The sequence below is a fragment of the Macaca thibetana genome, chromosome 10 (genome assembly GCF_024542745.1).
Source record: "Macaca thibetana thibetana isolate TM-01 chromosome 10, ASM2454274v1, whole genome shotgun sequence".
Taxonomy (NCBI): Eukaryota; Metazoa; Chordata; class Mammalia; order Primates; family Cercopithecidae; genus Macaca; species Macaca thibetana.
In genome coordinates, this window is record NC_065587.1 from 94,569,584 (window position 1) to 94,582,981 (window position 13,398).

Here is a 13,398-nt window from a genome sequence, read left to right on the forward strand (position 1 = left end):
GGTAGACCTAACCTCTTTGAGGAACCACAGACCCCAAGGCTGGAAACCTCCAGAATCCTCCAGCCCCTGATCCTCCCCTGGGACCCCTGTGGCCTGTCTCACTGAGCAGTCTTCCATCTGTAGATGTCTCAGCTGCCCTACAAGGGAGTCCCCTTTCAGGAGTGGGAACAGGTATGGTCACTGCTGCTGGATGTCTAGAAAGTAGAAACCAAGAACCTAGGGAAATACCAGGCACAGCCTTTCCATTGTCATCCAGAGCAGGACAAACAGGCCAGCTGGTGTCAGGAGCCCAGGTCTCCAGCTGGAGGGAATGTCAACCCTACAGTGGGAGCAGGGGCCCATCGCATATCCTAGGAACAGATGGTAACGTAGGCATTGCAGGTAAGCCGGGCTTGGTACCCCTCCCTGGCTTCCGAGAGAAGACAAACAAGGAGCTTTCTGCAGAATGAAACCTCTTTTCCATCCAGAAGCACTGCTGACTGTTTGGTGGTTGCCGTTGTGGCAGTGAGCTTTTTGTCCATTCTGAATGTTGGACTGGTTTCTCCTCTTGACCCTGCCCTACAGACCATAAAGGAGAATAGCAAGAGGCCCCCAGCAAACATCCACAGATGGCCCTGGACATCAGCCACATTCTGAGAAACATGTCATGTTCTGGGAGGGCTAAGGCGTCAAGTGAGATCTATGGGGCTGGAGGATCCCAGGGCAGATAGAGCAATCCAGGGCCGTGGGGGCTTCTGTGGGAATCAGGGGTTCTACAGGAGGAGTCACAGAGCCGCCAAGGGCTCTCCTGGCCCAGGGAGCAGTCAACACCATGGACGGAACACCCGCTGGGCTCCAAGCCCTGGGCCAGGCTGGGGCATGTGGGGCTAGGAGGCAGCTCAGAGCGGGAGGCAGGGAGAGAAGTGTGCCCAGAAGGCACCCATTTCTGGATGTAATGTGGTCCTGAGATTCTGGCTGCGAAGTCTTTCCAGGGTTTCATACGTGTTATGGAACTGCTTCCTCTCCCCAGCCTCACCCTGCAGGCATCTCAGTAAGTATATTGCCACCATCTTGGAGCTGCATAGTGTAACGGCACCAGCAGATCTGCCTGTGCACAGACTTCCTGTACTACCCAGTCCTGAGGAGAGATGCTTCTTCAGGGCTTGCGACCTGGAGCACAACTTTACACTCCATCATCCTGGAGCAGCACTGCACCCTCACTAGCCAGGGTGTTGATGACTTCCTCAAGGCCAAGGCCACGTTCAAGATTTTTGACTTCAGTGATTCATTTGTGCTGAGCAAGTTGGGCTTCTCGGGGATCTTAATTCAGGAGGTAGAATGCAGCTTGAGATCTGATCAACGTGTCTGATCAAAGAATTTGAACTTGATCTGGAGGGCTCTGGGGAGCCATGGAAAGTGCTGGATACATGAGGGACAGTCGGATATGTTTTAGAGATGATTGTGGAAGGCTGCCTGGAAGGGATGAACAAGAGCCAGGAGACCAGGGAGGGAGCTGGTGGGAGGTCTGGAGATGGCAAGGGAGGGATCCTGCTTGGATAAAAGGTCTTCAGGGACTGTCTCAGGTGCTCTCAGAGCTAGTGTGTTCAGAAGTCTTGTCTCCAGGATGAAAATGGGAAGGAGTTGTCAAACAAGGAAATATAAATGGAGGCTGGCATGTTTATGAGTGCCAATCGTGGTCCCGGTGTGGGAACTACTGTGGGAACAGGAGTCTTTCCATCCAGGGACATGGTGGATGGACCCTACATCTCTCCATGCTGCCTTTCCTTTCCCTCGCATTCTCCTGAGGGCCTCAGTGCATGGGCACTGTCCAACCTCTGGTGCTGAAGCAGCCAAGAAGCCCAAGACTGGGTGGCTGCCACTTAGGATATGACAGCACAGCCAGTGGCCTCCACTGCATCCTGTACAACCTCAGAAGACACCCAGACACTGAGAGTGCTGCCACCACGTGGTGCAAGAGTTCTGAGGGATCGCAATCCTGAAGACAATGAATGGAGGGTGCAGGGCCTCATGGCCTGTTCCCCAGCCCCTCTCATTGGCTCTGCTCCAGGTGGTGAAGGGACATAACGTTTCTGCCAGTTCTGCCATGATTGCCTAGCAGAAAAAGGAGCAGAGTCCAGAAGCAGAGCCCGGTATCCAGCCTGCCTAACAAGGGAGAATTTGTAGACTTTGTGGACAGAGAGAGCTGGGAGTCCATACCTTCACCCACTAACTTGCTGAGACACTGGTAAAATCAGCTTTCTTTTCTTAACTAGGTTTCTGTCATCTGTAAATTGAGGGGAATTTCTTCTACCTCATGAGGCTGCTTGGAGAATTAGTGACAGTGTGTGTAGAGCAGGTGCCACCCAGCAGGCATTTGGTGTCCAGACCACTCCTCTTCCCCCTTGATTTTCTGCCTCAATGTGCATTTTGGTCTTAAGACATTCACTCCCCTTAATTTTGCTCTTCCCTCTGATTCCTGCCTTATCGTCTATCCCATGGAGTCACCAGGATCTAAGTGGACAACAGTCATGTATGCATGTATGTGTACATACATATGCACTGTGTTGGTGTTAGAGTGTGGTGTGTGAAGGTATGTGTGTGTGTGTGTTGGAATCAGTGACTCACTGAAACTCCCCACACCAGGCTGTGTTCCTGCTCATTGTTGGAGGTGCTGTCAGGGGCCCTGCCCTCAACCCCAGGTCTGACCCTTGCAGTGCAGGCAGGACATTCTGGAGGAATCATGACCTTGGAAGGGTCCCTGAGGTTTGACTGGTGGGTATCAGTGGATAAATACCCCAGCTCCCTTGCTCTGGGTGAGATGACTCTGAGGCGCGTGTTCTATGCTGTCTCTCGGAGGTACCTGGCAGGGCTGAGTCCTGGCTGCCACAGTGGAAACTTTCTTGATGAAGGTCCCGTTAACTGCTGCATTCCTTTTCTGTCTCTGTTCCCCACGGCTGTACCGGTGTTTCCTGAGATTCGCACCCTAAGGAAGGAATGGCAGTCGAATTACTGTCGTAGAGTTTTTATGGAAAAGGAACATGAGAGGGAAAGTCACTTGCCCAGAATCACCCAGCTGAACAGTGGTGGAGTTCAACTTTGACCATGGGTTGTCTGGCCCCAATGTGGTTGCTTGCTCCTCACCCATGAGACTCCTCCCTTATCAGCGTCAAAAGAATGTATGCAGGACCTCAAAAGTGGGATCTCTGATGCCTATGCCATAGAAAGCCCAGGCTCATGGGTGTTGCCCGTGCACTCACTCTTACCTCATTAAGAGTAGTGAAGAAAAACATGCTCAGTGCTGACCGTGTGACTGGGGGTGTTGTTTTAGACACTGTCTGCTTACTTCAATTCATTTAATTTTCACAATAACCTTGTTTTTACTTCTAGTTGTTAGATGGAAAAACTGGGGCAAAGAGCAATACGGAGAGTTGCGAAAATTCATTCCACTGGTCCAGGTTTGAACCAAGCAGTCTGCACCTGGAGTCCTGGTTTGTAACTATGGCACCCTGGCTTCTCACACATCTCCTCATGGAGTTTCACCTTGTTTCAGGCATGGCACTGAGCAGCTTCTTTTAAGAACATAATTTGTAATTATGTAGATTACTAATTCTATTTCAAAATGCCACACAGCCTTGGTGCGATGAAATGAAACAATTGGTAAGTCTGAGCATTGAGAACAAGCATTCTGTTTTCCACTCCTGACTCCATTCCAACAGCTGGGACAGTGTTTCCTCTGTGCCTGTAGAAACCTCAGCTCCTGTGCCGAGGAGCCTGGTCCCTCTGGGGAATGTGGCAGTCAGGTGCTGGCAGGGACCTTGAAGCGACTGAAGGGTCATTAAGAAAAAGCTGTCTACAAAGGTTTGGGCAGGGCCAAGGGAACAAGGTGGTATGGCACAGGGCCCTGGTGTTAGCATCTTGTGGGTGCTGTCACCACCCTCCATTTTGATGGGGCCACGGAGAAGCTGTTCCAGGAACTCGGAAAATCTGCAGCTGAGAGTGGAGGCCAGAGGAGGTATCACTCCGTGTGCCCTTCAACGGTCTCCGGATACCGCCACTGACCACACTACAATCTCCTTATTAGACTGGAGAGGCTGCAGGTAGGGGTTCTAAGCCTCCTCTTGTGGCTCACCTCCAACAGTGAGTCAGCACCGGCTCCCGTAACCCCACAGCCCAGGATTCACTTAGCCCCTCTATCCTGCATGGTCCCCATTCCTGCTGGGAAGCAGATACCCACATGAACAGCAGAATCCTGTTTCTCCCTGCAGGCCCCTCTGCTCCATATGAGTGCAGTTTTGTGGGTCTCTGCCCTTGGTTTTGGATGATGACACACTTTCCCCTTCCACAGCAGTTGTGTCTGTGGACCTTACCCTAGGTTTTCCCCTGGTCGGGCATTTCTCAGGTTTCTGCTCAAAAGTCACCTTTTGGAGGGGTCTCCACCTGCCACTGTGTTTGGAACAGCTCCTTCCATTTCTTTCTAGCTCATCTCACTCTGGTAATGTCTTTCATTACCACCAGCATCTGACCTGGTCTTATGACCTATTAGCTTCCTGTGTCAGACATGAGCACCAGGATGGCAGGGACCTCATCTGTCCTGTTCCTCCTGTGACCTGGGTCCCAGCACCATGTCTGGTAGAGTGTAGATGTTCAAGGGAAGTTTACTTTGCAGAACTGTCTACCTGGGAGATGTTACTGTTAGTCTAACCTGTACCATGTTGTAAACCTCCAGCCATGTTGCAGACCCTGGTCAGAGTGAAACGTTCCATGGGAACTCGGGCCATGAGAAACATCCTTCCTGTCTGCCTTACTGCAGAAACATCCGTATCACATCGTCCCGGGCAAAGGCTCCACAGTCTGTCTGCAGGAACATCCCTGCCATATCCTGCTGGGCAACAAGCTCTACCGCCCGGACCCCGCCGTCCCAGTCCCAAGATTACCCCAGCCTGTGAGCGGCAGTTGTGCCAGCACTAAGCTGGTTTAATCCTCCCCAGGGTTTTGCTGGCAATAAAGAAGTTGCTGTTGAAGCTGCCAACTGTCTTGTCTTTCTTTAACCCTCGCCTTGCCTTCAAAACCTAACAATAACTATACCTCTTCCTTTTACCAAGGAGGATATGGGACTCAAGAAGAGTAAGTGACTCACCCAGAATTCCACAGCCAGTGAGTCACAGGGCCTGAACTTGAACTCAGTTCAGCTGAATCCAGAACTCCTGTCTTCCTGAGAGTCCAGGGAAGGGAAAGGTGGAACTGCAGCCTGTGGATGCCCACACACTTGTCCTAGGAGACCACAGGCGGCCTCCTGGGAATTGTGTCCTCAGGGACACAAAAGAACTGCTCACCTGTGCTGCATCAGCTAACTGTCCCCATTGTCCCAAATTGTTATTTATTTTCAAAGTTTTGTTTTAATAATTAAATTTCTCACAGCTCAGTGTTGGAAACAAAGCACAGAGGCCTGTAGAAAGTCGTGTGTGAGGTTTTCTCATTTTCTTCCCAGTGATCATATAAATGAGTGTACGAAGAACACAAATACGCTCTTACTTTTTATCTAGAGATGAGGCCCTCCCGCCCATATTCCTCTGGTACTGTCCTTCCGTTTTTCGCATGGGAGGACCACTCTTTCAATACTAGTCCATGGGATTTGGGAGGTGCTGACCCACCCTGGGCAGTCAGATCAGCAGGGTAATTCATTCAGGAGTGGGCGTGTGATCCAAGCTGGGCTCATGGAAGTCATCCCTGCACTTTTGATGAAACTGCTGGGAATGAGGTGCTTTCTTTTTACTGGCATAGCATTTTCCAAGGAAGTAAGTGATACGAAATTTATGGGGCCATTTTTTGCTGCTGTCTCAAAATAGCCTGCCTGAAAAGCAGAGCTGACACACGAAATGAAGGGACAGAATGAGCCTTGGTTGATGTTAGTTGACCCCTGATCCCACTGAGCCAGAAGCCCATCTACTCATGGACGTTTTTAGTAATTAGAGCGAATTAACTCAATGTTCTGCTGGATCGAGTTAGGTTTCCATCACATGCGGTCAAGAGAGTCCTGCGTAATATCACTTTCTCTTATGCTTAGGTCCCACCTGCCAGAGCTTTAGAGCCGTAGAAGGGTAAAGTGAACCCAGGCAGTGCTGAGCTCACCAGTCTCCTGGCTAAGTGTGCAAAGGAAGCCTGGAATCACTACCACTTTGTTCTGACAAGCAACTTTGCCTGCTGCTTACTACACAGCCACAGGAGTATTGCTTCCCTAAGCCCTTAGGCATTATACCTCTTTTTAAAAATGATGTTTATCTAGGAAAATGTTTTGTGGAGATGGTGTCTTCCTATGTTGCCCAGGTTTGTCTTGAACTCCTGGTCTAAAGTGCTAAGATTATAGGCATGAGTCACCTTGCTTGGCCAGCACTATACTTCTATTAGTTGTCAATGTTTTCTTTGTTCTGTAGTTTCCAGTTTGTGTTTGAGCATGTGCGTGTGTATGTCTGTGTGTGTGAGTGTGTGTTTGAGTTTTTACTTTTCTCTTGCAGGGTTATGGCAAGCACCAAGAGGGATCATGTAGACACAGCACTCAGCCCTGTGACTGGAACATACATGGAGTTCTCTCTGTTCTCCTCTTTTCTCCTCATGATTCAGAGAATGACTTAAGGATCTGCGATGTGGGCCAATTTTCAATGCCCTGCATAAGTAATGGGGAGATGAAGTTCTGTTGCCAGAAATCTGCACTAGTTTTAACTCATTGTATCGTTTTAGCATGAGATAGGTCAAAGTCACAGAAAAAATTTATCTCACGTGTATACACACACACACACACATATATATACACACACACACAAGTATGTTTCTTGAGAGCTGACAGGCTTAGGTTTTGCTCCCTGATGCTGCAGTAGAAGCCACTGTGTTCTGATTTCTTGAGTGATGGCTGCCAGCCCTCCAAGCGTCACAGTAGGTGAGGCATCCATGGGGGTGAGAGCCAAGGATTTGTGGCCAATCGGCATCTGTAAGCCCATTTTGTCTATTCTCTTTATTTTTGTATTTTGTTTTATTCATTTTTAGGTTTATCATTCAATTTGTTATAAATATCACTCCTAAAATGTTTCCTAGTTCTATTAAGGCTTACTTTCATGAAACAAGTCCAGAAAAAGTCCAGGGCAGCCATGGATACCCAACATGCCTTTAGGGAGTTAGAAATCTTGTATATTGAAGGTTTTGTTGTTGGGACCATCATTCCAAGGGTCTTCAAGTCGCTTAACCTGACTCTGGGCATTTCATCCTATTCCCAGAGAGCAGCGAGCAGAAAGAGCAAAGGGAACTTGGTTAAAAGAAAAGAGTAACAATAACTCTCCCATTTCCAAACAGATTTTCAGAAATCTAAACCAGTGAATTCTGCATTTCACATTGCTCAGGACTATAAGCTCTGCTCACTGCAGTTATGAGAAAAACTGGGAAACTCATTTAAAGACATTAATCAGGGGCAGGCATGGTGGCTCATGCCTGTAATTCCAGCAATTTGGGAGGCCAAGGTGGGAGAATCACTTGAGCCCAGGAATTTGAAACCATTCCAGGCAACATAAAGGGACTCAGTCTCTACAAAAACAAACAAAAGTTTGGCGTGGTGGTGCACACCTGTTATGCCTGCACTCCTACCTACTCAGGAGTCTGAGCTGGGAGATCACAACGGCCCAGGAGTTCAAGGCTCTAGTGAGCTCTGATCATACCGCTGCACTCCAGCCTGGGAGACAGAGTGAGACCATTTTTCAAAAAAAAAAAAAAAAAAAAAAAAAAATTTAATTAAATAATAAAATAAGGATAACGACATAAATAAAGGCATTTCAATAGTGCTCCTTGTAAAAAGTTCCATCTTCCCTTAGTGAAGAAGATGAGAATCATGGGTATAGCAGGGAAATGGACAGAATTGACCCCATTACACCAAAATGAAAGTCGTAACAGGTACACCAAATCGGCACCATTAAAACCGCATAATGTGACCATAATGCAGTCAAATTGTGACCAACAAAAACAAACTGACAAAAAAGGTATCATGGAGAAGATGAATTCTAATTCTAAAGTGAATGGAGCGCAGAGAGGGCTTCACATTGAGAATGAAACCATGTGTGAGTGAATTGTAACCAAGCTACTACATAGCAACATTAACGTGGCAGAGCGGAAAGGGTGCTAAGACATATCTGTCATCTTATACCATTTTGTTAAGAAAGGAAAAACTAGAAACGTATGAATTTGGGTTCTACTTGAAGGATAAGACAATGATAATGGCAACACTGTTAACGTTTACAGTGCTTCAGTCCTACTATGTGCTCATTCATGCCCAATAAGTGAAGAGCTGGAACTGAAACTTTCTTATGTTCATTCCCATTGTAGTCTCCCTCCAGGGCGTGGAATCTTGTGCAACAGGAGGGATAAGTGTTTAAAGAGGTCTTTTCTACATTTTTTACTTCCACAAGCAGTCTCTGCAGTGTGAGTTCTTGTATGAATTATGAGTCTGAGGCAACACTGAGGCTTTTTTTCATATTCCTTACTTTCACAGCTTCTCTCCAGTGTGAGAACAGATAGGTACTCAAGATGAATGAAGATCAAAGGCTTTCCATAGACTTTACCTTCAGAGGGTTTCTTTTCACACTTCTATAAGATACGAGAGTTCAGGAAGATGTTCTTATGCATGTTAACTCATTGAGCTCCCTTCCAGTATGTCCTCCTCTCATATTGAGTATGGTGAAAAAATTAATGATGATTTCCCCGTTTTCACCCACAGGGCTTCTCATTATTGTAAATCTTAAGATGACTTTTAATTCGGATGACTTTGCAAAGTCTTTTCCACATTTGTCACATTTATAGGGGTTTTTCTTTTCCAGCGTGGCTCCTTATATGTGCATGTTTTGAAGCTTGCTGAAGACTTTCCCACATTCCTTACATCCATAGGGCTTCTCCAGAATGCTCTTTCTTAAATGTTTATTCAGGTGTAGGGAATATCTAAAGACTTTCTGACTTTTGTTACATTCATACGGTTTTTATCCAGTGTGAATTTTCATATGTCTCATAAGAAATGACTGATATGTAAAGGCTTTCCCTCACTTGGGACATGTATGGCTTTTCCCTCCAGTAGTATTACTCCTGTGTGAAGCAGAACTTGGAGCGGGGCAGAAGTTTTTCGCTTTGATGACTCTTAGTCTCTACAGTACAGAAATGCATCTGGACAGCATGGAGTGAGCTATTTCCGAAGATGTTTTCACATTGAGTAAAATTATACGTTTTCTCCCTAACATGAGTTATGTGTGCCCTATGGCGTACATCCTCACTGCAGGTGCAGGCTATTCCAAATGGACTCTCCTCATGAACGTTTGGCCTCCTATTAATTTTACTATGTATGTGATGGACAATGTTCTGACTGCCTGTCCACGTGTTTGATTTTAGCTGTTTTTCTCCCATATGAAATCCAGTGAATGTTGCACCTCAAGACTATCATATTCATTGTTTTCCTATATATTACTACATTGAAATCGTTTTGGGAAAACAAGTGGTTTTCCATTACATAGAAAAGTTATTTAGTGGTGATTTCTGAGACTTTGCTGTACCCATTACTCGAGTAGTGTACACTGTACCCAATGTGTACCTTAACCCCCCGAACCTTCCATCCGAGTCTCCAAAGTCCATTATGTCATTCTTATGCCTTTACACCCTCTTAGCTTATCTCCCACTTGTAAGTGAGAACATATCATATTTGTTTTTTTATTCGTGAGATACTTCACTTAGAATAATCATCTCTAACTCCATCCTGGTTGCTGCAAATGCCATTATTTGGTTCATTTTCCGAACTGAGTAGTATTCCATGGCGTATCTATAACACATTTTCTTTGTCTATTCATCGGCTGATAGACATTTAACCTGGTTCCACATTATTGCAACTGCAAATAGTGCTGCTATAAATGTGTGTACATGTGTCTTTTTCATATGACTTCTTTTCCTGTAGATAGATACCCGGCTGTGAGCTGATACAAATTTAAATAAAGATAATTATAAAATTAAGTAATGACCAAGTGAAAATTACTATTTCTAGTAGTAAAACAAAACACATTTATTGAGTAAAATTTGAACGTATTTCTGCTCACATAAAGAACATAAAACTTCTGTATTTTGTATAAATGACATGCTTTATCTCACTAGACTCATCCTGTGGTGAATTGGTGGGGGAGGGTTGGAGAAAGTAACATATCTTTAAATTTAACTTTTGACTCACATTTTCTTCAAGTTTCAATTGTTCTTTTAGTTAAATGCCTCCAAGAAGATGTTCACATGCTTTGGGCTTTCTGTGGCCTCAAGGCAAAGGGAAATTGAATCTGGAGTCTTTTATTGTCTTCGTGCTATTCTCTAGACCTCTGCTTTCTCTGTGGCAGACGGTCTCCCTGGTCTGATCACTGGTGCCATTGCATTGCTCTTCTCTGAGATGAAGCTTGTACTGTTGAATCAGAGTACAGTGGAATTCCCTGGCTTTATTAGCCTCCTGTTGGCTTGGATAAGATCTTCAGATCTCTCTGAGTTTCAGCATCCAATTTCTTCTTCCACAATATGTCTGGAATGGTCACATGTGATATTTTGGCAGGATAATTTTGCCCCTTGCTGCAGTGGCCCCATGTTATGTATGTTAGTTTTCAACTCAGTTAAGTTGCTTGTTTACCTCTATGACACTTCCACATTGCATAGATTCGTAGGTCTAGCAGGAGGTATTTTATATAAACCAAGCTGCCAGAAACAGAAGAATGCTCACACAGTAAATCAGACAAACTACATTTATTACTAACAGAGGAGCAGGAAGAATCAGCAAAAGCCTAAGTTCTATGATGACAAGCCTGACCTTGAGGTCAGAAAAGTTGCCCAGGGTTGACAGAGTCTCCTTTGCGCATGCCCCACTGTGTACTGCAGCTGAGGAACCCCTGAGTGCTCCACCCCAGGTTTCACACCCCATGTGCACCTTGGTTCTTGGAGTTTAAGAATTGCAGGAATATCCTGTTCTAGGAAAAACAAGGACAGAGTCCAGACTGTCCCAGACAGTTTCTCCCCATCTCAGGATATTGTCTTCTTGGAACATTCTAAAATCATTCTGAGGACTAGGAGGTCCAGAACGCTGAGTTGGTCAAAGTCGTTCAGGTCTTGCCCTCCTGATCACATAAACAAAGTGGACTACAAAACAATAAGCATTGGCAGAAATGATCATATTGCATTATGATAGCCATTCTTCATTATGATACAAATAATTTATCCACCAAAAAGTTATCTGAATTCTAAATCTGAATGAACCCAACAAAACATAGATTTAGGCTTGTTGTTCCAGTTTAATAAAATATATACTAATCCAACAAATTTAATTAAATACAAAAACTTTAGAATAAGTATAACAATCATAAAGACTCATTTCAATAAAAGCTGGCATACAAAGTTATCAGACATATGACAATAATAGAAAATGTTGACACTGCTTAGGGGAAAGTGAATATGATTGATATTCAAATGAACAAAGACAATAGTAAACTCAATAGAAAAATGGGCCAAAAAATCCGATACATTATTAACAATCTGAAAAATGCAATGTGCACAAATGTGATCTGTATTTTCACCGCTTGTTTAGAAAATTTAAGAATCCTAGATAACACTGAGTGATGAGGATATGAGGAAAACAACCTTTATGGGCAATGGATGGGAAATTAAATGGTTTTAAACATTTCAGAAAATAATATGACAGGACCCGTTTGAAACTGTGCATACTCTACAGCCTGTCTCAATGATGGGCACATACCCCTGATAGAGATTGGATGTGTGTCCCCTCCAAATCTCATGCTGAAATGTGATCCCCAGTGTTGGAGGTGTGACCCAGTGGGAGGTATTGGATCATAGGGTGGATCCCTTATGAATAGTTTAGCACAGGAATGTCCAACCTTTTGGCTTCCCTGGGCCACATTGGAAGAAGAATTTTCTTGGACCACACATAAATTACACTGAAAATAGCTGATGAGTTAAGAAAAAAAAGAAAAAAGAAAAGAAAAAAGAAAAAGACACACATACACAGACATGCACACAAAATCGCTTATGTTTTAAGAAAGTTGACAAATCTGTTTTGGGCCACATTGAAAGCTGTTCTGACCTGCATTCAGCCCACAAGCTGCGGGTTGGACAAGCTTAGTTTATCACAATCCACTTGAGTGAGTTCTTCACAGTGAGTTCATGAGAGATCTGATTGTTAAAAACAGCCTGGAACTGCCCCCTTCTCTCTCTTACTCCCTCTCTGACCGTGTGACACACTGGCTCCCCTTCACTTTCTGCCAGGACTGTAAGCTTCTTGATAGACCAGTATACCTGGTCAGGCCCGGAAGGGGAGAACCAGGGCTGAGGCTCCTTAAAACCTACTGAGGGGCTGGGAGTGGTGGCTCATGCCTGTTACCCCAACACTTTGGGAGGACAAGGCGGGCAGATCACATGAGGGCAAGAGTTCCAGGCGAGCCTGGCCAACATGGTGAAATTCTGTCTCTAATAAAAATACAAAAAATTAGCCAGGCATGGTGGCACGCGCCTGTAGTCCCAGCTACTCTGGAGGCTGAGGCAGGAGAATCGCTTGAGCGTGGGAGGCTGGTGCAGTGAGGCGAGATCACTCCACTGTGCTTCAGCCTGGGCGACAGAGTGAGACTCCATCTCAAAAAAACACAAACAAACAAACAAAAACCCTAGTGAGGGCCAGGGGCGTGGGGGAGCTAGGATGGAGAGGGGTCAGGCTTAACCCTGACAACTCAGAATTCCACTACCTTGTACGGGCCTCAGTCTCCTCACTGGGCCCCAATGTAGGTCTGAGGGTCTGAGGTCTGTTGGTCTGAGGGTCCTAGGGAAATCCAGCCACTCAGGAGCCTGAGATATTTTAGCATCGTGTCTGGGCCCCCTCTCCCAGGACACTCATTTCCCAGCACCCTCTCCACTGTCTCCGCACCGTTCCTTGGGGAAAAAAAAAATTTTCTTTTATTAAAACCTCCTGAAGTTTTTGTGGGTACAGAAACCACAAACTGATTGGCTGACAAAAAGGGGAAGAAGAGAGGCCACTGGAAATCTTCTGGGTCCGGTTCCCTCCACGCCCAGGTCTCTTCTCCCCAGCACAGCTCGGTGCACAGCCTGAACATGCCAGCGGGGACCCTTATCCTACACGCATCAGGAAAAGGCCTTGATCCCTTTCCCCAGAGCCCGGTGGCTCAGTCCTGAGACGGAACCTAAGCAAGGGGGAGGGGTGTGGGGAAAAAACCCTGCTGCCTGATCCCACGCCGCCAATCACAGACCCTCAGTTGACTGTCAGCACTCAACAGGTTGGAAAAAAAAAAAAAGACGAAAACACAGAAAAACCCAAACACTCTGACGGGGAGACCATGTGGGGAGAGTGTGCTGGGAACC

The 13,398-nt window shown here is 45.9% G+C and overlaps 1 protein-coding gene across 1 annotated transcript; it reads left to right on the top strand.

Moving 5' to 3' along the window:
• The first annotated feature begins 2,956 nt into the window (after positions 1–2,956).
• On the top strand, positions 2,957–5,002 carry LOC126929835 (uncharacterized). The gene is made up of 2 exons (XM_050746502.1): positions 2,957–4,076; positions 4,706–5,002. Exons 1-2 carry the CDS (start codon positions 3,868–3,870, stop codon positions 4,923–4,925), a joined length of 429 nt encoding a protein of 142 aa, XP_050602459.1. The 5' UTR covers positions 2,957–3,867; the 3' UTR covers positions 4,926–5,002.
• Positions 5,003–13,398: the final 8,396 nt, after the last annotated feature.

Bases quoted from the DNA above. Each gene is read 5' to 3' on its own strand.
- LOC126929835 (XM_050746502.1), top strand. From the start codon at position 3,868: ATGGCACAGGGCCCTGGTGTTAGCATCTTGTGGGTGCTGTCACCACCC. The intron at 4,077-4,705 runs GTAGGGGTTCTA...GTAAACCTCCAG, and splicing joins TTAGACTGGAGAGGCTGCAG to CCATGTTGCAGACCCTGGTC.